Genomic DNA, 25,917 nt, shown 5'->3' on the forward strand with positions numbered 1-25,917 from the left:
GGAAGGAGAAGAAGGGGAGGAAACCTGAGCAAAAGAACTGTTGTCTGAGGTGGGCGACATCTACACCTGAGTTTTAATACTTTGCATCAACAATGTATCGCTGGTGCATCTCCTCCCACTCAGCTGGACTGGCTGGTGAGTTAAGTAAGCTCCAGCAGTGTTCATGGGGGAGAGAGGCTCAGCCTTAGATTTGGGATAGTGGTGACAGGTCATGGGGTGGAGCTGAGCAATTTCCTGTTTGAGAGTTACATCCAAACAGACTACTGCTGTGTATCTTTAGCTGTGTTCCCCTGAGATACCTGTTGTTTTGGCTCTAAATTTAATCACAACCTATAATTACATTCTCCTAACAGCCCACTAGCGACAAGTGGGCTCCTTGCTTGGGTGACAAGTGTATACTGCCATGCCCAGCGAGCTTCTTTTTTGGTCCCTTGGTTCTATGTTCTTCCATCTCCATTGCTTTTTGTTCACCACTTCCATCCCAGGAATCAAGGGACCTCTTGCCTGTAGCAGTCCTTCAGCCAGTCTCCTTGCTTCTGTCCCTGGCCTGCAGACTGAACCTAGTAGAACCAACACAAGCCAACATTAGCCACCGCTCTGCTGTAAGCCCTCTGTGACTTCCCGTTCAGGGCAGAGTGAAGTTGAGGTCTCCTTTTGGGGTTCCCTTTATCACGGAACACCATGTTCTCTGCAGCATTCCTCTGCTGAAGGCTTCTTGCTTGCACACATGCACAGCTGCCTGGTCAGTCCTATGGTGCCACCATTCTCTGTGGTATGTTTGTGTCTACTTCCTTGGGGTTTTTCATAATCACCTCCTTGAGGAAACCCTCCCCTCCGGCCATCACCCCTGCCCATCTCAGGGTCTTCTCAGTGTGGACTCTTTGGGTGTATTTGCCTCTTCCTTCTTGATAGAGAGTCTGCATCTTGACTATCCCTCGAAGTCTCATGTTTTAAAGACCTAATCGCCAATCTGTGGTTCTGTTGAGATGTGGTGGATCCTTTAAAGCTCCTTACAGCTTCCCTCGTAAGGGAGGATGGGTGCACTGGACATGAGCCTGTGCTTAGTGTGTGCACCGCCGCAGATGGGTTCCAGACGTGGCATGAGTGTGTCAGAGAGGAGCACTAAGCCTTTTTCTCTGTGTGCTTTAGACTTGGCCTCAGAAATCAGTCATCACTGATAATACTACTACTGATAACCTCTCAAAGAGGGAAGCGGTGGCTAAGCTGGGTTAGCTTCAAGATGATTAAAGCAATCCTTTTTATCTCATTGGAAAGAGCTTTTTGGTGGTCAGAGTGAAAGCATCCAGATGGAATGCTCAGGTGTGCCAGGAGTTCGTTCTCCAGAGGCAAGTACATCTGTGACAGAGGGTACTACTCTTTATCACCCTCATGATCGAGACACCGTGGAGGGCTTCTGTGGAGAAAGTGATGGTACTCTATCCTCACCTGGTCTACGTAGCTTTTGTGGCTCAGAGCCACGTTCACTGGATTAGTGGGAACACAACAGGAATCATAGAAAATGGATGCGTGACTGGAAGTCACCATTCATGGGGGGAGGGGCAGAGGTTTGCAGTGGGGCAGGGACACCAGATGTCCACTTCAGATTGTGTTAAATGCAGATATGGAGTAAGCAGAAAAATACGAAATAAACACAGGGCTTGGCAAGGCTTGGGGTAGCCCCTGGGAGGTTTACAGCAAACAAGGTCTACATCAGGGGCATGCCACCAGTACTAAGAAATGTTTCCTTCAGTACCCACAGTGAGTCACTCAATAGTTCCTAAAAAGTTATCTGGATACAGTCTAGAGAGGGCTGCACCCAATTCAGTGGCCATGCATTGGGGCTCCTACACATATATTGAGGGAATTAGGTGAGACAGCTTGGGATCACACTCACAACCAGGCTAAAATCCCTTTCCATTGCTCTAGGCACGAGGACCACCCTGGGCCTGATGCAGTGAGCAGTGTGACAGTGCTTTCCCCTTCTCAGTTCTTTCACCATGTCGGCCGCACTTCCTGTTCTCTTTGGGGTGTTCCCTCAGCTCTTGCTGACATTCATCATTGCTCTCTTGCTTTGCAGGAGCCTTTTCAGGCTGCCTCCGAGTGCACCCCTCCCTTCTCAGAGTTCTTAGACTGTTCTCCTAACTGTGACTGAGCTTTCCACAGGGAGAGGGGGTGGGGAGAGGCGGGGGCGGGGTGGGCACTCGGTTCCCCTCCCCCAGGAAGGCAGACGGGGGATTCCTCTTCTCTACTTACATAGGTTTCCTGGTAGCTGCTCGATTACTTAACCTGATCTGCACACATGGAGCCAAGCTCGGGTTGGGTGGGACAGGCTGAGGGTAGGGAAGCAAGAGGTGATCAGTGGGGTCTGGAGTCATGTGAAAAGGTAGAGTTTGGACTTGGGCTGGGCCTTAGTTGAAGGGAAGATCACTGAGGTGTAGTAAGCACTTCAGTCAGAGATACCACAAAGCACAGGAAACAGTTCTGTTTTCCCACTCGGGACCTTAATCTCACTTCTGTAAAAAGAGACCCTGAAAGATGAAGAACTGCAAATATCTAGTATGAAAGTGACATCATTTTCATGTGTCAGATCATGGCAGGTATTTTAGCTCTTGAGCCCGAACACACAGCTCCAGCATCGTGTCAGCTCAGTTCTAGGCAGCCAGTACCAACTGACCCGGAATGGTGACTAAGAACAGCCTTCATGTAAGGTTTGCTTCACGATCTAGGATGAAGTCAGGCCGATCGTGATTCAGTGGGCACAGTGAGCATGTGTCAACGGGGTGGGGATAAGGGAGATATGTGGTCACTGATGGTGCAGCGGCAAACCTCACTAAAGCAGAACGCTCAACTATACCAGATGCCACTATCAGAAAGGGACATAAAGATGCTTCAGTCAGGAGTGGCAAATCACATCTCCAGGAGCCTAGGGACAATGAGCACGAGAGAAAGGATTTGAGGAGAGAAAACAGAATGGGGGGGGGGGAGAGGGACGGGACTCTAGCAACCTGGGTTAAATAAGTCTGCTTGACTCACTAAAAGATTCCCAAAGTCCACTTCCTCAACTCTGTTCTCTTCCTTGTTGGATGGGGCCAAGCAAAATGTTCTCCCATACATACATTGGATCTCCGAATCCCGCCAGTATCATGGGAGAATTCAGATCTGTAGGGGAATGTTGTTGTCTAAGGCCACTGCATGCCACTATTGATTTATATCATGCTGCTAGAGCTGGGGAAGCTGGGAACAGGATATGTGTACACCAATGAAAGACAGGAGAGAGTTGAGGCTTTGATTTTCAAAAGATGCCAATTCCATCATGGGTGATTTCAGCAGAGAGAGGAGTGGTGAGTTTATACTGTTAGTAATCACCCATGTGTCTGTCTCTTCTATGTTCTTATTGGTTTCCATTCTTTGGATTTTCAGAAACATGGTAGTCTCCACTGGGGAATTTTGTGTCATGATTAAACACACACACACACACACACACACACATACACACACTTCTTTCTCGGTATTAATCACCTACTCCCATAATTAGTAGTTAAAATGTCAAAGGAGAAGGAATTAATTAAGAGAACTATCCAGCGAAGCAAGGCATGTACTGCCAGGCTCTGGGGCTGATTATAAAAAGAGTTTCTTTAAATATTTTGAGCACTTTTGGGAGTCAGAATTCTTCCTTCTAATTGAAAGATCCTTCACTATACCATCAATTCTGGCTGGTGACCAGGGACACAGTCCCGGGTAAGGTAGAGGGTGGAAAGCCTTTCTTTATCCTTGGGAGCCGCAGACGTTCAAAAAACAGCAGGTGCCCCAGACCCCATCTGAAGGCAGAAAGAGCTTCGATTTCTACAGAAAACCTACTGGTAGGAGATACTATGTAGCAGTTCATAACCATCCGGTAAAACAGGTGGGACTAACATCTCCATTCTACAGATGAGGAAATAGAGACTCAGCACGGTTGGGAGTTTCCCATGTTACATGTTGATAAACTGAGAAAGAAAACATTGACTCTAGGTGTAATTCTAAGCGCTGTTCTTTCATGGAATCCTGAAAACTATTCTCAGTTCTTCTCTGGATCTCCTCCCACCCTAGCTTTGACAGCTAAGCCAAGAGTTAAGACCCGCGCAAGGAGGGTGGAGCTAAGAGCATAGCGCCCCGCCCGGGTGTTGTTTCAGCCAATGGGGACGTGGCACCAGCAGCCTTCTACCCAATCAGCCATCGCTCCTCCCTTTCTCCTCTGCTCCGCCCCTTCGCTCTCCCTTTGGCTCCACCGAGCTTGACCGAGCGGAAAGTCCCTTCAGCCAGCACCGCGCCAGCAGTCATTGGAGGAAGGTCTGTTCCAGGAAGACCCAATCGGAGCGCGCGCAGGGACAGATCTCTGGATGTTATTGGCTAGCACGGCCTCTACCCTCTCCGCCTCCGCTCCTCCCTCCCCGCGGGCGGTCCGGAGGCGGGGCAGGTGGGGGCGGGCCCAGGTAGCAGGTTCGGCTGCACGGCGGCCCGCGCGCTTGAGGTAAATACTGGGGTGGTGGGTGTGGGGCGCCGGGCCGGCCCGGGATGCGGGTTTTGAAGCCGAGGGTGCTTCGCTGAGCGGCGGCCGAAGCGGGTGAGTGTGCACGGCCGCGCAGCCGAGGCTGGGTCTCCAGTGTTGCTGCCCTGCCTCAGGCACCCTGAACCGCGGAGGCGACCGTCGGGCCTCAGCGCCCGCCAGTTAGCTGCCCCGGGCCGACGAGCTTCTGACGTCAAGCGCGGCTGTCACCTCCAGCCTGCCGGAGGGTTCCGGAGTCGCGGGACGCCAGCGCCCCAGGGCTTGGGTAGGAGCAGTGCCGGACTCAGTCTTTCTCTCTGGGCCGCCTTCGTTGACAGATGGGGAAACTGAGGCCGGGACCCTGCCTGGCTCCCAACGGCTGCAGGAGGCAGGGGGAATCTTGGGTTGTGGTATCTCACGTCTGTGCTGTTTTGTGGGGTGTTGGTGGCTCCGCTCCCGGAAGAGCAGCCTGGCCTCGCTAATGGCGTGTTCTGCTTTTTCTTTCAGTTTCTCTGGTCTGGGGAGGTGGAGGGCGGGGGGAGGATGGTTTTGCACAGTTGTGTAGTTGGAAGGTGCACCCTGTTGAGACAGGTACCTTCCCCCCCCCCCCCTTGTATTGTTATGGTCAGCCTTGGAGGAGAACGCCAAGTCGTGAATTCTGAGTTCATCTGGGTCAGCTGCCAGGTTATTCATGTCCTTGGCGTCTTTTTCTATTCCACCCCCTTGGCATTTGAATGTTTTAGGGGTTTGTCATCTTCTAGCTACCAAGCCTTGCAATCTCCCAACCCCCACCATCCCCGCCACCTTCCTTCCTCTCTCTGATTTTCCCTGGAAAGTTGTCTCTTTAGAGGAGCATTCATTCATACCTTGCTTTGTGTATGTGTGTGTGTGTGTGTGTGTTGGGGCTAATCAGGGATTCCTAACAAGATTGCTCATTTTTGTAATCATTGGCTCCAGAGAAGAATGCAGGCATCAAGAGGGCGTGCATTCGAGCATCAGTCTCCTGCACACCCCCTCATACCTCAATTAGGTTGAATGGCCCCAAGAATTTAGTCTGCTGCTCCCCGCTGGGTAGTGGGTGGATTTGCACTAGAGCATTATTGAAGGAAAATGATTTGCTGGAAATTCTTAGTGAAGTTCATGTAATTTGAATGTTGACAGTACCCAGAACATTCTCTAATGTTCTGCTGCAAATTTCTAAGGTATTCTTTCAAAGAAAGCCTTGTTTGGACTGGTAACTTTTGAGATGAGCTGGTAAGACCAGGGACTTGTTATGTAAAAATGACATATTAAAGAGAAGATACCTAAACTGTGGTTAAGTGATTTAAGGAAGTTTTTAATACAAGAAGAAAGGGCAGTAATTATTCTGCCCATCAATCTATACTTTGTGTTTTGTTCCTGGTCTGTATACTGTCATCTTGCATTTTTAGTTTCAAACGAAGCTCCAGACAATCTGGTTTCATAATTGTGACATTTTACCTTACTTGTTTCTATTTAATATGTATAACAGCAGAGTATAAAATTGATTGTGATTTTTTTTTCCCAGAGAATGAATGATATTTTAGGCAAAAGTCATGTTTCTCTATTTCTTGAATCTTATTTTTAACATAGTAGAAACTTCTGATCACTTAAATAGGACAAGGAAATAGCATTTTGGCTTCCACTGTTAGAACCTTAGCTAATCAGGTTTTCTGGTCTAGACCCTGGAAAGACAAGGAGTGGGGAAGTCACATTTTTAGAGCCCAGTGGCTAGGTTTAACCCACAAGAGATAGCATTGTCCCTGTCCTCCTGATGTGACTGCACATGCAAGAGCCAGACTTTTTCTTTTTCTTTTTTAAAGAAACCTTTAAGTCCCACTTGGTTTTGTGACTGTATCCTTGTGTCACAAATTATTCTGGTCTTGAAATATCTGTATTTCTATTTACTGTTGAGGCATGTAACGACTTGTTCTTTTAGTAAGAGTTGTTTTTTCTTAAATTAGTCATTCTAACTGACTTGAAGCATTTGGAAAAGATGTGGCTCTTTTGTTGTATATCCATGCCAGCCTGCTTACCTCTTTGGCATTTGTAATTTGAGCAGTATTTAGTATTGTAATTTCTATTGTGATTTAGAAAACTTTCCATGGTGTTTTAGAACAAGGAAGAGGCCTTTGTGAGTTTCTTAGGGATGGCACAACTTGATCACTTGAGCATCCAGATGTTTTACAGTCTAGAAAAGTTACGTTACCACTTTTATGTAGCTGATGACCATTCATATTGTGATACTTAAAACTTGGTAATTCTGATCTTTAATATTTGTTGTAGGACTTATATCCCGATCATCTTATCATTTCATTCATTGGAAATTAGTCAACATTTATTTTTTAACACTCATTACACTCATTAACTTTAATAATTTTTATCTTAATATAATGAAACCCTCCCTTACTCAGTATTCAGGTTGTTAACATGCTCATAAGCAAATAATGATTTCATATCTCTCTGATTCTTTTCTGTTCTCTCTACTCCACTGTCCCCAAGAAAGGCCTCTGTTCATCTTTGTTTCGGACTGAACAGTTTGAGGCTACACTGTTGTGGTCCAGCTCTTTGATACTCTTCTTTCAGTATTTCGGTAATTAATCAAAATATACATGATTACTGTTACCCAGTCAGACATGGGACAGTGTTTAGATGAGTTGTTCCTGATATACTCGCCTTCACAGTGATTCCATTTGCCAAGCAACAAGAGTATACTTGAAAATCTCTCCCTTCATACTAACTCTCTCCTCGTCACTGTGAACTTGCCGTCTAATAGCAGTCATGACCTGCACTTAAAGCAGAAGCCAAATGTGTGGAAAGCAGTCACCACACACTAAAGTGTGTAGTTTTCAGGGTTTAACCCTGACTGTATCAGAATACTGAATGTGATCTGGAAAGAGCTCATGTTGTGATTTTGATGTTTCTCTTTGTAGAGTCTTAAGGCAGTTTTTATTATTTGGGGTTCTAAGGCTTTACTTAACTACTGTGCAGATCCCAGAGGAATGAGAATTTTGGTATTATATTCATTACTACAGGAAGAGGAAAGATGTATTAGGGCATTTCTGTTGTAATGCTGATATGCTGATATTTTGAGGTGATAAATGATCATTTGGTTTCTCATCAGGTATGTGTCTAGAAAGAGACAAAGTTCTACTACTATATTATTTATAATAAAGGCAATTAATTTTAATGTGTTTCAAACATACTTTTTTCTTTTTATACAGTTTATTCTTATTTTATATGCACTAGTGTTTTGCCTGCATGTATGTCTGTGTGAGGGTGTCAGGTGCTGGGGTTACAGATAGTTGTGAGTGTCAATGTGGGTGCTGAGAATTGAACCTGAGTCCTCTGGAATTGTAGAAAGTGCTCTTAACTGCTGAACCATCTCTCCAACCCACTGAAAGCTGTTCTTGATATATTCCTTCTAAAAGCGAGAAGGTTCACACATTTCTTCTCTTTGAATAATACCTTTAAAAAATATTTTGTAATGTTTGCTTTCACTATTCTAGTTGTCTGTTGTACCTATCCTGTTACTGAGTATAAACTCAGGTTCACTTGTGCAACAAGTTGCAGACATTCATCATTCTTTGTCTAGTTCATTTAAAAAATATTTTTGAAAAGTTCTATTTATTTCCATAGACCTTTTTACAAACCAAGCAGTTATATAATTCTTAAAACTGTGTACTACCTTTTGAAATAAAATTCATTTAAATAAAATGTCCTGAAACTTACAATTATTTGATTTGTTTTGATAATGTCTCATTAACACTAATTTTTTTTAAATTTCAAATTGTGGCATTAGTTGTTAAGTTAGAGAGTCAGTAGAACAGGCAGGTTCCAACTTAACCATCTAAAGATATCCAGTTTTAGAAAATTTTAGAAATAAACAGAATTTATTTTAAAAATAAAATAGCTATGAAATGTTTTTGGTCAAAAATTTTGAAATGCATTTTAAAGAGACCCCAAACAATAACTCACTGCTTTTTGACTACCTGAACCTGGGAGCAGTTTTAAAAACCTCTTTGTAATAAGGCCTTGTGTACCTTTTTCTTCAGTACCCCTCTAGAATTTGTCTTTTCCTCTTTATTTATGTTGCTTTGCTTTTTTCAGACACAGAAACATAACTCATCACCTCACTTCTTATAATTGTTTAGAAACAGTAAATTGGAAAGCAAGAAGGCCACAAAAACAGTCACAAGCAGACTGCAGGAAACCACAGAAAATGGCTGATTGCAACAGAGACATATAAGTATATACTGTGATTTATATAAAATAGGCAAGAGAGCTAGAGGACAGGATATAAAGCTTTATAACAAAGTAATAAACAGTCTTCTATATTGAGACTCACTAATAATAATTTATATTCCTAATGATACCTTAGTGATCAAGAAAATTTTTCCTTAATGCTGATATAATAGCATTTTAGTAAAAAACCCAAACACTTTTATCTTGGTTCCTCAGAGGCATAAAGCCATATTAAGGGGTTGTGTAGCTTCTTGGGTGTCCTTTTGAGGGACTTTGTTTATGTGGGGCTAAGATTGAGGTGTCTACAGGTATATTATGTAAGTGGCAGATATAAATTGATTCCCTTTCTGTTGAAGTAGACAGTGCCCTCAAGTGGAATTAAAGAGCACATTACAAAAGGAAGCAGAAAGAGGAGAAGCTCATGTTGCCGCTGCCTCCATCCTCACCAAGTGTGCAGGTGCTTCAAGTGATAGTGGTTTGGAGGAGTGCCTGCCATATCCTGTCTTGGGTTACCTGAGTCTCTCATTTGTGCTTGCAAAGAGGCAGACTTGTGAAAATGATGGAATACTTCTAAGAGATATGCTATTCTGTGTGTGGAATTGCCATGTTGCTTTATCATTGAAACAAATAATACCATTTCTGCTTTAGATCTAAGTGTATTTGATTTTAAGTGCAAGAATAAAATGGGTACATATGATAGCTTTATTAATTGCTACCTTTAGCCACAGGGCTGGAGATGGATACCTCTGTCTCAAAAAAGGATGAAACAGATAACCACATTCTTATGACAGATACATGGAACTATTCTTTTCAGAAAGATAATTAAATAATGAAGCCCTTATTGAAAGGATGTAATTGTGTTTTTAAAAATTTGTTCTTTAGCAGTGAGCCCCTATGCCATGGATTCTGAACTGGCTTATAATATCTGGCATGGAATCCTTTAAGCAGAGCAGACTTCAAATCCGATAGAGTATGGTTGCTTGATCCCATCACAGTCCTGCCACTAGTGGCTCCTGCTGGGTTAGTATTGTACTTCACAGGGTTCAAATATGTATGCAATATGTTTTGGCTACTCTTGCCTCACCTCATTTTCCTTCCATCCCATCATACTCCCTCCCTACTGGTCCCTTTACCACATTCATGTCTTTTTTCTTTTGTGACCCATTAAGCTTTACAAAGGCCACCTGTTGAGCCTAATTGGTCTCAATAGTTGGATACATATCTGAAGATGATTTTCTCTCCCCCAGGATCATCTAGTAGCCAATAGTTTAGCAAGAATGTATCCATGAACCCCTTCTTAATCCATGACTAGTTATTGACATGTCCAGTCTCATATGGGCCCAATAAGCAACCACAGCTGCTGTGAGTTCATGATTGTAGTGGCTGTGTTCTGGTCAGAAGATAGTGTTTTGCTCTTATTTTCCCTATTTTCCAAGTTTTATATTCTCCACCTGCAATTCCACCCCATTCTGCAATATTGCCTGAACCTTAGAGGGAGTAATATAAATGTTCTACTTAGAGCCAAGCACTCAAGCTGTCCTCTTTTCTCAGAACCTTGGACAACCCAGACTCTCTACATTCATCAATGTTCATTTAAAAAAAAAAAAAAACTTCTCTGATTAAGGCTGATAATCTTTGTCTGTGGCTATAACCAGAGATAGCAGGGAGTTGGACATCATACCAATTTAGGTACACAACAGTAGTAAGTTAAACCCTAAGCTGTGGGTTTCTGAACTTGTTTTTAATACCTGGCATGGATTCCTTTTAGCCAGAGCAGGCCTCAAATCCAATAGAGCATGGCTGGTTGATCCCATCACAGTCTAGGCATGTTGGGTTAACTTGCTTGCTGGGTTACTATTGTAGTCCTGGGGTTCCCAGATGGGTAAGACCACTGATGTCATACTCTCCCCAGTGTACATAGCATCTTTCAGCACTGAAAGCTAGTTAGCAGGGAGGAAGTGTCCATCTCAGCTCTCACTTGGTCTCTCTATATCTTACAGCTAAGGAGTGTGCTTTCTTCAGCAATAGAGTCTCATCATCCATTTCTGGTGGCAGCCAAGAAGATTGGCAAGAATTTCTATTTTCTTGGGGGCCTTTAGGATCTTCCTGACTGACACTTCATAAGGAGGGTATCCCATACCTGCCACTGGGAATTTTGTTTTAATAACCATGGCTTCTGGGATCAGCAGTCTAGCTAAGCAGGATATCTTCTTTCTAACTCTAATTTTCTTTCAACTTACATTTTTTTGTTTTTGTTTTTCATTAGATTTTTTTTAACTTTTATTGCATTATGATGAGAAAAGTTACATGATTTCAATTTATCTGAATTTGTTAACATTTAAAAACATATTTTAAGTAAATAGAATTAAATCACATTCTTATTTCCCTTTTGTACCCCAACTCCTCCTAGAGACCCCCTCTTCAATACCTACAATATCTTTTTTGTCATATTCCTTAAAATTTATAAAATATTATAACAATAAAAATGAGTATTATAAAAGTTGTTTGATATAAAACGACAGTCATTTTAACAGTGTTATGTAGATGCTTGTCTATAGCAATACTGAAAATACATATGTTTTTCTCAATATAAATTTTAAATAACTCCAAACATATTAACTGTATATTTCAAAATAATACATCGCTACTAGTATTTTCTTAAATGAACATAAACATAAAGTCTTTTTGTTTGTTTGTTTTGTATTTAGTAGAGTTTAAAATCTTGGCTCTTACCGTGGTACAAGCCCAAAATAAGAACAATTTTTAGACATTGGATTTCATTGTAATAAAGCTGTACTTCAGTGACCCTTACATCACCAAAGGATTTTACCTCTATTGTTCAGCTTACATTTTTTAATTGGCTTACAAAATAATAGATTTTAGACTGTCAAGATGGCTTAGCAGGTAAAAGTACTTGCTGTCAAGCCTGATGACCTGAGTTAGGTTCCTAGAGCAGACATGGTAGATGGAGAGAACCAGTTGTCCTTGTACCTTTCACGTGAACTGTGGTATTCATGTGAACTCTGGTATTCATGTGAACTGTGGTATTCATGTGTAGCAAGAGTGGGTAACTTTGCCTTGTTCCCAATTTTAGGCGAATTGCTTTAGGGTTTTCTCTAGCATGATGTTGGCTATGGGCTTGTATATACAGCATTTGAAGTTATATAGTTTAAAATAATCAAAGTAGGCTTTAAAATGAGGCTACAGAATTGTGTAATTATTTTTGTAACAGTTTTAAATGAAAAATTGAAGCTGGAAAATAATCACTTGTATATTCTTTTCTTTTATACATACTTAAAATGGTGACATAAACTCCACAATTTATAGATATAAACATCTATAATTCATTATCCTATGGTTATATGTCATTATTACATAGTCCAAATTTTGAGGCTATAAACCATTTTCAGATATTCTTTGTATACTTAGATTATAATATTTACACTTATTGATTATAAGAAATTAAATAGTTATAATTAATATAGTTGACATCTCCCTGTCTAAGCACAAAATATGTGAGATTATGAAAATGAAAGTGAGGGGGCTAAGGAGATGGGTTAACAATTAAGAGTATATACTGTTCTTCCAGAATACTTGAATTCAGTTCCCTGTACTCATGGTGGGTAGCTCACCTATAAATTCAGCTTCAGAGGATCCAATGATCCTTTTTTCTGGCTTCCTGGAGTACCTATACACATGTGGCATATAAACACACAGACACAGCATATATACATGTAAACAAAATGTGTAAAAATAAAATTGAGTCAGATAAAACATAAATGAATTGTAGGTGAAGTTTCTGAATGTAATATTGTCATCTTTTGGTTGATAAAAGATGTTCAGTACTATAATGTATAACTTTCTATTTAAGTTACATGCTTAGAAATAATAGCCTTTTTAATTAATAAGATTATGTGTGTTTTCTCAAAGCACTGGGTCTTATCTATTCAAGTAAGACAGAAGTGCTACTTTATAGTTTAAAAACATCTCATCTGGGCAGTGGTGGACCACACCTTTAATCTCATTACTTAGGAGGCAGAGGCAGGTGGATCTGTGTTCAAGGCCAGCCTGGTTTACAGAGCAAGTTCTAGGACAGCAACGGCTTACACAGAGAAACCCAGTCTCAAAAAACTGAAACCAAACCAACCAAACCAACAAAAAACTGAAAGGAAAAAAAATCTCAGAGCCTGTGTATGAAGGTAGCCTTAAAGTTTTTGTTAGATTCTGATTTTATAATTTTGAAATAGTCATTATTGTTAATGTCTGCAAACACTTTGTTACTGGCTTTCTTAAAAATGCAGTTTCAGTAGACACAGTCACTTGTCTTTTAGCTCTTTGAGATGTGTATATATGTATATGTGTGTATATGTATATTTAAATGAGATTTTAAAAATCTTTAGCTTTAATTTAAGCTTGTATTGAATGGAGTCTAAAGTTTGCTTTGCTTGTTTGCCAGGCACTTTGAATTGCTGTCTTTTTACAACATGGATACCAGGTTGCTAAAATCTTGCTTTGGGATTTACAGTGAGTTCATTTTTTGGATTTCATGACAGATTTACTAGTGGTTCCTTTTTGCCAGTTAATGTTCTGAAAGTTACTCTCACAATGAGTTCAGGCCTGTGGAGCCAAGAGAAAGTTACTTCACCCTACTGGGAAGAACGGATTTTTTATCTGCTTCTTCAAGAATGTAGTGTAACAGACAAACAAACACAGAAACTCCTGAAAGTACCCAAAGGGAGTATAGGACAGTACATCCAAGACCGTTCTATGGGGCATTCAAGAGCTCCTGCTGTGAAAGGCAAGAAAAATCAGATTGGATTAAAAATCTTAGAGCAACCGCATACAATTCTGTTTGTTGATGAAAAGGATGTTGTAGAAATAAATGAAAAATTCACAGAGTTACTGTTGGCAATTACCAACTGTGAGGAGAGGCTCAGCTTATTTAGAAACAGACTCCGACTAAGTAAAGGCCTCCAGGTAGACGTGGGCAGTCCTGTGAAAGTACAGCTGCGATCTGGGGAAGAGAAATTTCCAGGAGTTGTACGCTTCAGAGGACCTTTATTAGCAGAGAGGACGGTGTCGGGGATTTTCTTTGGAGTAGAATTACTGGTAAGTTTGATAAGATATTTTAGTGTTTTTGTGAGTGTGTGTGTATATGTGTTGTGCAAGCACATATTTCCCCCTTTTGTATGCAGTATAATTTTTATATTCATGATCCTTAGGATTTATGTTTTTTGTTTGTTTTTGGTGTACTTCTCAGGATAGACCCCAGGGCCCTCTACCCCTGAGCTCTATCTCAGCCCCTAAGTTTATTTAGTGATAAGCTGAGAGGATATAAAGTCAGTGCTTGAAAATTTTAATTTTAACTTAAAAATTGTCTTTTATGATAGGAATATATAAGTCATTATTCTGGACTTCCATGTCTAAGAAGTTTTAAGTTACCTATATTAAAAGTTAACTCTACTGATTATAATTAAATACTTCAGAAATTGTGAAATATCTCGTGATATCATCTACAGGGTTCTCAGTTCCTTATGTATGCTCTTACGTATAACAGTGTTGAGGCAAGAGTTTTGAAATATGTTGTAGCAATTTCAGTTTGCTTATACTTCTTCCTGATTTTTATAAACTGCCTTGGAATTTATTTCTGTTGAAAACATACCTAAATTTTTTTGAGTATTTCCAAACTGAGTATTGGTTCTCAGCAATGCCACATTCGGGCATACTGGTGAGTAGAATGCTTTGCTTTGTGATTTGGTTTTCCAGGCAGTGAGATAGTTGGTTTTGACAGCCAGTTATGGTTTGTACTAGCAGGCTTACCATGCTACTTACCCAGCCTCCATCAGGCTCTCCGAGTCTGACTCTCCTGTGAAGTGCTTACAGCATGTGACTTGGAGTGTGTCCAGGTACACTAACACAGTGGATGGCATAAAGCTCTTTCTCAGTAAATGGAGCAAACACTGCTCTTTGCTTAAGGTAGAATTCTACTACTGTAAATTATGGTAGAATTCTACTGTAAATTTCAGCCTAACTCTTTCAAAAAAGAATTATGACTTGAAGTTATGAGGTAATTTTATTATCAGATACAACTTTATTTGTTAAATACCCTAAACCCAACTACAACTATTAGTCATGATATTTCTTCTTATGCATGTAATTTAGAGTTTTTCTAAAGTAATTGTCCTGTAATCCCTTTAATGGATAATCTCTCTCTCTCTCTCTTTCTCTCTCTCTCTTTTAACCTCTGAAAACTAGGAAGAAGGTCGTGGTCAAGGTTTCACGGATGGGGTCTATCAAGGAAAGCAGCTTTTCCAGTGTGATGAGGACTGTGGCGTGTTTGTTGCATTGGACAAACTAGAACTTATAGAAGATGATGACAATGGATTAGAAAGTGATTTTGCAGGCCCAGGAGATACAATGCATGTTGAACCTCCCCCTTTGGAAATAAACTCCAGAGTTTCTTTGAAGGTTGGAGAAAGTATAGAATCTGGAACAGTAATATTCTGTGATGTTTTACCAGGAAAAGAGAGTCTAGGATATTTTGTTGGTGTGGACATGGTAAGAAAATTTTGGATTGTATTATTGTGAATATATGTATTAGTTTCATTACCAGTTTAGGTTTAAATTGAATACTCAAAATGGATTAATATATAGCACTTTATTTATTTATTTATTTATTTATTTATTTATTTTTTCGAGACAGGATTTCTCTGTGTAGCCCTGGCTGTCCTGGAAATCACTCTGTAGACCAGACTGGCCTTGAATTCAGAAATCCACCTGTCTCTGCCTTCCAGGTGTTGGAATTAAAGGTGTGTGCCACCACTGCCCGAATGTACAGCACTTTAAAGAAGACAGTTCAGTTTATCTTTAGTCCAGGAACATTGAAATAGGACATATGAGCAGACACAGAATGCATCTACTACATCCTTTTCTAGTTTTAATAAATTGGGAGATTGTTCTCAGACTTTAAATTTTCCTTATTATAATTGACCAGTAGACAAAAGCAAAAATCAAACCAAACTAATAAAAGAAACTGACACTTTCCTGACCAAGCCCAAATGTATGATAATGTATTTTCCTTTAATTTAAAAAGATTTTTATACATATTTTGTATATATTTAATAAAGTTATATTGATTTCTCTGATAATAATGAAAGTAAAAAGTCATTAATAAAAAATACCTAGGAAAAGAACTGCATTTGAGTAGATGGAGTATTCCAACATGATTTGTACTGTTTATAACTTTTCTTATTGTGGTTAGATATGTCTAATATAAGAATGTTTCCATATATGTTTCTTACCTATAGTTAGAAAACAGTTCAGTGGCATTTGGTATGTTCTCATTATGCTTTTTCCATGGTCTGTCTGGACTTTGCTGTCATCTCATGGGGAACTTCGTTCTTATTAAATTCTGCTAGTTTGCCCATGTCTGTTAGTTACAGTCTGGGTACCAGTCTGCAGTCACCTTGGTGAGGTCATACACTCACCTTTTCTGTTTTTTGTCACTCATTTTTATTACTGAATAATCATACTTGTTAATAATGGATACATTCCAGTACGCATACTGAATTAATTTGTGGCACTAAGAGAGTGAGAAGGAAGAGGTTGAGAACATTTTTATTATAGATTGAAAATATGGGTAAAAGTTCATTATGGATAGAGATTCCTTTATAATATCAACACCAGGATGTATTAGGAGAGGATACGAACAGTGGGCTCACACAGTGGGATATTTTTAGTAATCATCTTTGTTTATTCAGAAATACTGTAAAGAGATGATAGGGCACACATGTTTCTAGCATGTTCTTGTTACCTTGTGCTTAGAAATTGTATTGGATGCTCACCAGTTAGGTATAAAATAAGAACTTTCCAGACTCTTACTATGTGAGATTAGAGCCAGAGTGAGACCTGTGGGTTTCACAGAATTGCTAACAATTAAACCAGTATTCTTTAAATGTGAGTTTAGTATTTCAGAGAAGTTGTGGGCTGGGTAGAGAGAAGGTTGGAGAAAGAAGGCCAATAATCTTTGGACTTAGTCTCCATATAGATTCTTTGGCTTTCATTGTGACAGGAGCAGTTTGGGTCCTCTCCTCCCTCGATGGTGGCCTAGGGGATCATCTTGTTTAGCTCATGCAGGCTGTCCTAAGGCTTGCTGACAGGTCTACCCATGTGTCCTAAGGCTTGCTGACAGGTCTACCCATGTGTTGTCCATCACCATTTGATTTATGCAAGCATCACTTCCAAACACTGTCATTAGGCTTCTTGAGAAGAAAGTTCTTCAACTGCAACTTTTCTCATGCCTTTTTGTTTCCAGGGACACTTTCCACATGCACTTCTGCTCAGAGCAGTTGTTTCACTGGCTCATCTGTCTGTACCTCATCAACAACCTGTGTGGCTGGTGATACAGTAGAATATAACTTAGAAAATCTCCATTTTTGGGAAAGTCTTGTATACCTACAAATGACAAAAGAATTCTGAGGGCTGAAGAGATGGCTCAGTGGTTAAGAGCACTGGGTGCACTTCCAGGGTCCTGAGGTCAAGAGCACCTAGCCATCTATAAAGGATCTGATGCCCTTTTCTAGCATGTAGGTATACATGTAACAGAGCACTCATACATTTAAAAAAACCTGGAATAACTACCATTCTGCTTATAGAAAATCATATAGTAATTCAGATGAGGAAAGTACCCTGGGATATAAATGTGTGTGATTAACTTTTAAGGGAAGGTTTTTGAGTAAAATAATGCATACCTAGTGAATTTCCATATGCAAACAATGTCACTTTAAACCTCAGGTGGTGCTACTAATACAGATTAAAGTATGAGAAATACTTTAAACTATTTTTCTGTGTGTTTGCCGTAACATTATTATTAATTGTTATTATTATTATTATAAAACCTTGTTACTTTAGCAGCTATTTCTAATATAACCTTTCTTTGGGGCAAAATAGTTAAAAGTTCTCAATGTAAAATATTTTAGAAGATTCTTTTGTAAGAAATGTAGATGTTCATATTTACATTTAATTGAGGAAGGCTTAAACGTTTACTTTGTATGTCATTTCTAGGATAACCCTATTGGCAACTGGGATGGACGGTTTGATGGAGTACAGCTTTGTAGTTTTGCAAGTGTTGAAAGTACAATTCTTCTGCACATCAATGACATCATCCCAGGTATGTCTTCTTTATGTATTCAGAAGACAGTTTCTAATGTGTGTTTTGTTTTGAGAATGGAAATATATACTTTAAGATAGGTCTTTTGAAATTGGGTTTTATAAGGCAGAATTGTCATTAAATAGAATATTCTTTATTTACCCCAAACAAAAGCAATAGAGGTTATTTCTAAAAGTAGTATTTCTAAAAGTACTGAGTGAAGTTTATACATTATCTTTTACATTGTTTTCTTCTAGACATTCTAATAGAGAAAAAAACCCTTTCTTGTAATTGGAAGGTTCAAAAATACAAAAACTGCTACCTGTTGGAGTGAGTTGAAAGTAGGATCCTGTAAAGAGAAATTGGTTATCTCATCTACACACCACAGTGGATTCAGGTTCTTGTTAAATGATGGCTGAAGTTCTTTTTGTTTTAAGATGGTATTATGTTAGATCATGCTCCATAACTGAAGTCAGAAACACTATATTATTATTATTGTTATTATTATTATTATTATTAATTATTACAGAAGTAATAATCAGGGTGAACAAGATGGCTCAGTGGGTAAAGGCAATGAACATTCATTTCTGGGGATGAAACCCAGAGTCTTATACATGTGGTACAAGTGGCACCACAGTAAAACTCTTTACCACTGAGATACAGAACAGCCTGTGAACTTAAAACCAAATGAAAAAAAACACCATCATCACCACCAAAAACCTCCTCAAAGCTTCAGAACCTTTTGTTTTGCTTCAAATAAGTGTCTCCCTTGGCTGCTATGAGATAATTGGCAGTGGTATCAACACCAGCCCTGGCTATTTGAGTTCTCAGTGATAGGCTAGTGCAGTAGAGCCAAGAGAGGCATTCAGAGATTTGGATGTTATTGAATTTTGTAACTATGAATAGTTGTGCTAGGCCTGGAATTAGATGGTTTATATGCTGTCTTTATGTTCTAAACCAGTTTATAAAATAGGTCTTGATAATTTTTTTGCTGATTTAAAATGTAAAAGAGAACAAACAGTGAAAGTAACAAAAAACAAAACAAAGTAAAACTGTAGCTCATATCAGACTTGGATTATCTATGATGAAAGTAAATGGCAGAGCCGAAGTTTATGCCCATCCCTGTCTGATTATCATCATGAGTTCTCTTCAGTCTTCCAACAAATCCCATATTCTCAGAGTGCTCTTGCATTATGAAGAAATGCATAAAAAGCCATATTTCTTAGTGTCACATGCTAGGGGATATTGTTTCTATGGAGATATATTTTGTCTCTGGTTCTATAAAAGATGTTTTTACTGTAGCAAGAATCATAAGTGAGCAGCAAACTATTTTTTTTTCTGCCTAGTGTTTTTCCATTATTGGTAATGTTAACATAAAATGTTTTTGAGTTTTTTTCTGTAGCTTATTTTCAGTCCTGAATTTGTTTCATAGAAATGGGAAATGAAGAGTCCTGGGCTGCACTCTGTCCTTCCTGACTCCCTGTTGGTATCAAGGCATAAATACTTATTTTACAGTTTGAACATGTTTCCCATGTAGCTTTTAGTTTTGTAGCAAGAGGTGTGAGATTCATGTAACAGCTTCATTTCAATTTTGCTATTAAAAAATCTGTCATTCTTTACTTTTAATTTCTTTCAAAAGGTGTATTTGTTTTTTTTTTTTTTTTTAGAATTTTCATACATATAATGTATTTTGATTATAACACCTCCATACAACTCCTTTTGGGTCTCCCATTCCCAATTCCTTGCCCAACCTTTTGGAAACAAATCATTTATATTTAGGGGGAAAGCATATATGTGTGTTCATATTTTATTTAATGGTATTTACTTTTTTATACTTGTTTTATAGACAGTATAGTTTTGGAAGTTTGTGAGTTGAAATACTTTTTAATGTTATAGTGAGTGCTTATTTTTTTTTAAAAAACAGCAATATAAAACACCATTCATTCAGATAGTAGCAAGTCCTTACATAGGCTTCTTTAGATATGGATATTGTAGGAGGCAAAGCTGGTAAGAATTATTAGGGCTGGAATGTAGCTCCGTGGTAGAACACTTGCCTAACATGAGCAAATCTGTAAGTTTAAGTCCCAATAAGTGTCTCAAAAAAACAAACAAACAAAAAAAAAAACCAAAAAAAAAAAAAAAAAAAAAAAAAAAAAAAAAAAAAAAAAAAAAAAAAAAAAAAAAAAAAAAAAAAAAAGAGAAGTGATTATTACAGCCAGCAAGATGGCTCAGTGGGTAAGGGCACTTGCCTTCAAGCCTATCTAATTACTGGAACTCATGTGGTAAATGTAGAGAGGGACTCCTGCAGATTGTCCTTTGACTTCTGAACACACACATGCATGCATGCATGCACTCAGGCACATACACATATGATAAATTAAACAAATTTCAAAAATATAATAATTCTTATGCCAAGCTTTCATTTTACCGAGTGAAGATAGACAATCTATGAGTAGAATCTATGGTCAGTTAGATGGTACTAGACTAGAGAGTGGTAAAACAAGGGGTAGGAAAGATGGGGTGTGGCCTGTCACTTCCGTGTATTCTGTAGGCCTCGCCATGAGACATTTAAGCAGCCACACAAGAAGTGATTGGGCCTCAAACTTTCGCAGAGCTGAGTTGAGAGGCCTGTCTGAATACACTTGCAGAGCTGTGCTAATTTGATGTGCTGACTTGCTGGACGGCTGAGAAGACGTCCTTATCAGTTTTTCTTTCATTATTTGTGAAGTTTTACAGGGAACCAATTCTAGGTAATACTGCTTCTGTACAGTCAGATCCTCTGGTGAAATTTCACTTCAGTTAGCAAAAAGATATGTTTGGACATTTTCTTTTTTAAAGAATTTTTTCCCTACGGGGCCATCCAGTGGTGTTTTTGAAACCTTAAAACCTGTGACATTTTTTGAGTGAATGTAACTTATTTTTAGCTATCTTAATTGCATTGCTTTTGAGTTTTGTATTTTATAGCCAAATTAAATGTTATATAAAGTTGTGGATTTGGGGAAACCATTAAGTTGGTATTACCGTTAAAGAAGGAAGAAGATCCCTGAGCCATAAAGCTCACATATACAGATTTAGCTGTGTTATTTTCATTCTTCTGTAGAAGAAAGATTTGAAATGTTCCACCCTCCCTCAACTCTTTAGCGACATTTCTTTCTTTAAACATATATATTGTATATATATGTATGTGAATAACATATATGCATATACTTCACTTCTAAATTTGTTTGAAATGTAAATTGTCTTAGATTCTGCAGTAACACATAAGAAATGGAAAGGAGAGAAGAAAGACGCCATTTTTATTTTCTCTATGTTGCAATTGGGGTGTAACTTACAAGTAAAATTTGTTTTTCCTTTTTTGTAGTACTCACATTAAAAACATTTCAATTATATTTTATTTAAATACTGATATAGAATTAAAATAGCAAAGCCATCAACAGCAAGAGAAAACCACATAAGTTTCATGATGTAAGAGTCCCGTGACAGGGATCTTGAAGACCCTTGCTTGCTATTAACATCATTGCTGGTTTAGAGCAGTCATGAGAAAGGGAAAGAATGCTTTTTCTCTTTCAAAACTATTGATATTCATAAATCTTGAATAGGAGATAATTAAGAATGATACTGCTTTTATACACATAAATTATACTTATTTGCCAACAAAATAAAGCTTGCAAATAGACTTTTAAAAAATAAAGTTGTTTAGATGAAAATTAATTTAATTTGAATAAGCCTTCATCTATATTTTTTGTATCATTAACACTCTTTTCTTGAGGGGGATAAAATATGAAGAGTCTCCTTTAGTCCCTTAGTTTATTTATTTTTTTCTTGCTCAATTACCTCCATTTGTGGGACAGAATTAACATTTCCAGCACGTAGGAAAGATTCCTTTTCAGGCAGCTGAATAGATGGTGAGATTTGGAAAGAATTCTTCCCAGTGAACTGTTTCTTACTGTTGGTGTCTGGATACCTTTGCTTCTGCCTGCTATAAAAATGTCCCTCTTTGCCCTGCTGTTTCTGATGGCCCAAAGCATTAGCACATCTGATATGATACCACATCCAAGTTTATGAAGTGGTGAAAGCCTTTGTGTGACACTCCTAAAGTAATGCATTGCTGCTTGTTGAGCTCTGTCTCTGACTTTTAGTTGTGAAGGTTAAGAATACAATTAAACAACTTAGACCACACAGTTTATGCATATTCACAGAAATTTAAAAAGGAAGTTGTTTAGTGGGAACCTTTCCTTCTGAGGCTGATCCCAAGCTCATAATTTCTTTTATATCCTTTGTGTGTGTGTGTGTATGAGTGTGTGTGTGTTGCACATCTTCATAGTTCATGTCTTTTAAAAAGGTAACCGTTTTGTTGTGCTACAGTTGATGCATAGCCATAGAACACTACATTTTAACTCTTATCAAGAAGCTTCTTAGTGCACTAGATGACAATTGACAGAGACCCTCAACTGGTCATAGTACAAAGAACAAGAGACAATGGAACACTTAGCCTTAAGTGGGAACATACATCTTATCCCCAAGACTCAGGGAACTTTACAGAAAAGAGGGCAGGAAGGTTTTAAGAACCATCAGTAGAGGTTGACTTCAAGAAAACAGAATTTTTTGGATACATCAGGACAGTTGTATATATAATCTCACATGAATTGTGTCAACATGAACACCCATGCAGCCTTAAGCCAAACAAAATCCTAGTATGGAAGGAGGGGATAGTAGGTATGAAATCCCACCACCAGCTGAAGCACTGAAGCACTGAAGCACTTGGTAGCCGCTGGAAGAGGGAACATCTGCAAACACCAGTCTGTTCTTTGTTTCTTTAAGTTGCCATTTCAGAAAAGTTATATGTTAGTGGATTTGTGTAGGACATAGTTTGGGGGATTTTTGATTGGCTTTTATCCACTATAATTCTCTGGAAATTTATCTATGCTGTAAAATTGTCTTTTCCTTTTAATTGTTAACATAGTCCTTGGTTTTGGTGTACTGTTCATTTAATGAGTGCCCATTGAAGTACATTTAAGTTGAGGTCATTATGAGTAATACTTTCATGAACATTATATGCTGAAATTTGAGTGAATTCAAATCTTAGGTTTTCTGGCAGAAAATGTATAGAAATAGGTAGAAAGTGTATATTTTTCTTTGTGTAGTTTTAGATCATGTTATTTCCATAGTAAGTTTTTAAAAAGTTTTTATTAGCATTAATTATATATAATAATGGGTTTTATTATAATATTTTCATACATGTACATTATGTATTTCAACCATGATTACCCATTTAACCTTCTCAACCCCTCTCAGCTCCACTAATCCTTCTCTTTCCCAATAGTCCCACTTTAATGCCTGTGTGTATGTGTATGTGAGATTTAATGAGTTTCATTAGGGTTGCTATAGGGGCATGTATAATTTACCTGACTGGTTAAAAAAAAAGTCTCACCCTTTCCTATAAACCATTAACAATGTATAAATCCTTTGGGAGGGTGGGACCCCTTGATTCCCTTCCCTTTCCATGACAAGCTCAATCTCATGTAGATCTTATTTAAGGTATTATAGTTCAAGAGTGCAGCAACCTGGAAGTCAGCATTCCACATGCTTCTCTACTTCTTCCAGCTCTTTACCTTCCACCCTTTAATGCAGTGTTCCCTGAACCTTGGAAAGAATGATATAATTGTACCATTTGTAGTTGGACATCGAGCAACTATTCGTTCTCAGTATTTTGACCACTGCAGTAAGAAGCTTCTCTGACCAAAATGACAGCAACACTGTGGGCATATAAGTTATTTATAAGGCACTTTATGAGCCAGATCGTGTCCGTTTAACAAAACAACAGCAGTAATTTCTGTATTAGGTCTTATGTCCTACTTACCCATAGGCTTTTGATTGATGAGATCCATTCCTGTAGAGTAGACCCCAAACCTAATCAGGAAACTGTTGGTTACCCCTATAAACTTGATGCTGTTGTACTAGTAGCTCATCTGGCCTGTCAATGTTATTTTACACAGGGCAAATAGCTGAATGTGACTTGATAGTTTCCCCTAACAGCCTGCATTATATTTTCTGTACTATAAGGGATAGTTAGGAGAGAGGAAGGTCCCAGCCCAGTTTCAGCTTGATTTCTGTATGTTCTGTGAGCAGAGGATGTGATATCTTCAGCAATAAGAGCTCACCGTCTAGATCTGGTAGGCAACTAACAGCAACGATTGTTTTTGCTGTTTTGGGGACTTCCAAGAGTGTTCTTAACCAGCAGCTCAAAGGGAAGTAGTTCACACTCTTAGCGCTAGGAGGAACTCTACCCATACAGAGAACCACTATTCTTTACAATAATCTTTCATAAAAAGCTGCTACACTGTCTTATAGAGTGACTACTATATGGTGTCACATGACCATTGGAAATATACAAAAGATCAAGTCTTTCTACACCCCCCTCAGCATGGTTGTTTTTCATGTTAGCTGCTCTGAGAGATGTGTGGTGAAAGTCCATTGCAGTTTTGTTTCCTTAATAGCTCAAGATACTCAACATCTTTTCATGTTTTTATGTCCTATGCTTATATTCTTCAGTAAATAATTCTTTATTTGTTTTGGCCATGTTCTAATTGAGTTATTTGCTTTTTATTATTGATTTATAGAATTAAAAAATGTATTCTAGCTGGGCGGTGGTGGCGCACACCTTTGATCCCAGCACTTGGGAGGCAGAGACAGGAGGATTTCTGAGTTTGAGGCCAGCCTGGTCTACAGAGTGAGTTCCAGGACAGCCAGGGCTATACAGAGAAACCCTGTCTCGAAAAACCAAAAAAAAAAAAAAAAAAAAAAAAAAAAAAAAAAAAAAAAAAAAAAAAAAAAAATGTATTCTAGACACCAGCCCTTTGTTGAATATGATTTACAAGTATTTTCTCCTAGTCTTGACTTCTCATCCTCTTCACAAGGTTCACTTTTGGGATTAAGTCCAACAAGTCTTACTTAGTTCTACATTTGGAAGTTTTTCTTAGTTTTAAAACATGAAATGTAATTTATGTACTACTACATTACTCCATTAAAGCATAATTCATCAATAGTAAGTACATTTAGAATATCATACATCTATTGCTGTTGTGTAGCTCTAGGATTTTTGATCGTCCCTGAATGAAACCCTGTTAGCCATTCTCAATAGCAGCTTCTCTCCAGACATTGGCAACTGCAAAGCTTCTTTCTGTTTGCCTATTCTGTAATTTCTTCTGCATAGGGAGGACTTCTGGTCATGGGAGAAAGTTAGAGCTCAAGGGAAGGATGGTTTGAAGCAGTAGAGCTTAGAAGGCAATTCTGTTGTTACCTGTAAGGTCCCTTACAGGTACAGTTATTATATACAGTTATCTAAAATATTTATTCTGAGTAGTCATCCAAACTTACACAGATTTTTACATAATTGCTGTGCATAGCATGCCTGCACATGAGGGTTTTATAATACCCTCATTTTTGTTACATGTTAAGTTCTAATTTGGGTTTGAATTGTGTACCATGACAGATGATGTTGAACAATACATCATTTAAACAACCCCTCTCAATTTAATAGGTTACTCAAATTTATAGACATTCTATTTTAATAACTTGTTCACTCTTTTGTTTTTAGGATTTTCAACCCAAGAATCTCCAAAAAGACTTTTTTTTCCCTTAGAGAACCAAAAAGAGTAATGATTAAACTCCTAGTTTTATCATTTTGAATGCAGTCCTGCTGTGTGTATACTGCGTAGACTTGAGGTCTGGTTTCTTTTGCTCAGCAGTGTTCATGTGTGTAGTAGTGGTTTGCTCCATTTTATTGTTATGTAGTAGTATTCTGTATTAATAGGCCACATTTTTAGTGAACTCTATCTGTTATTTTCTTGTGGTGCAGGGTTGAACCCAAGCCTTTGGATATGCTTCCACGTGCTCTACCACAGACCTTTATCTTCAGCTCACAATTTTATATGCTTCAATCAGTTTATTTGTCCTGTGGAATAGATTAGTTTTAGCCATT

The 25,917-nt window shown here is 38.6% G+C and overlaps 1 protein-coding gene across 9 annotated transcripts in view; it reads left to right on the forward strand.

Annotated features, from left to right (window-relative positions):
- The window catches only part of Cyld (CYLD lysine 63 deubiquitinase), a 66,222-nt gene that overhangs the window by 1,951 nt on the left and 38,354 nt on the right, over positions 1 to 25,917 (forward strand). The window contains exons 1-5 of one of the 9 annotated variants that reach the window (XM_031340788.1): positions 4,145 to 4,510; positions 9,671 to 9,808; positions 13,245 to 13,897; positions 15,044 to 15,346; positions 17,852 to 17,957. In XM_031340788.1, coding sequence (XP_031196648.1) covers positions 13,394 to 13,897; positions 15,044 to 15,346; positions 17,852 to 17,957 — 913 coding nt within the window. In that variant the 5' untranslated portion in view covers positions 4,145 to 4,510; positions 9,671 to 9,808; positions 13,245 to 13,393. Of the gene's footprint in view, positions 1 to 4,137; positions 4,604 to 4,640; positions 4,812 to 9,670; positions 9,809 to 13,244; positions 13,898 to 15,043; positions 15,347 to 17,851; positions 17,958 to 25,917 lie in introns of those variants that run through there. The other 8 variants (XM_031340789.1, XM_031340790.1, XM_031340793.1 and 5 more) reach the window with 8 other exon arrangements.

This window comes from Mastomys coucha, unplaced genomic scaffold (assembly GCF_008632895.1).
Source record: "Mastomys coucha isolate ucsf_1 unplaced genomic scaffold, UCSF_Mcou_1 pScaffold22, whole genome shotgun sequence".
Taxonomy (NCBI): Eukaryota; Metazoa; Chordata; class Mammalia; order Rodentia; family Muridae; genus Mastomys; species Mastomys coucha.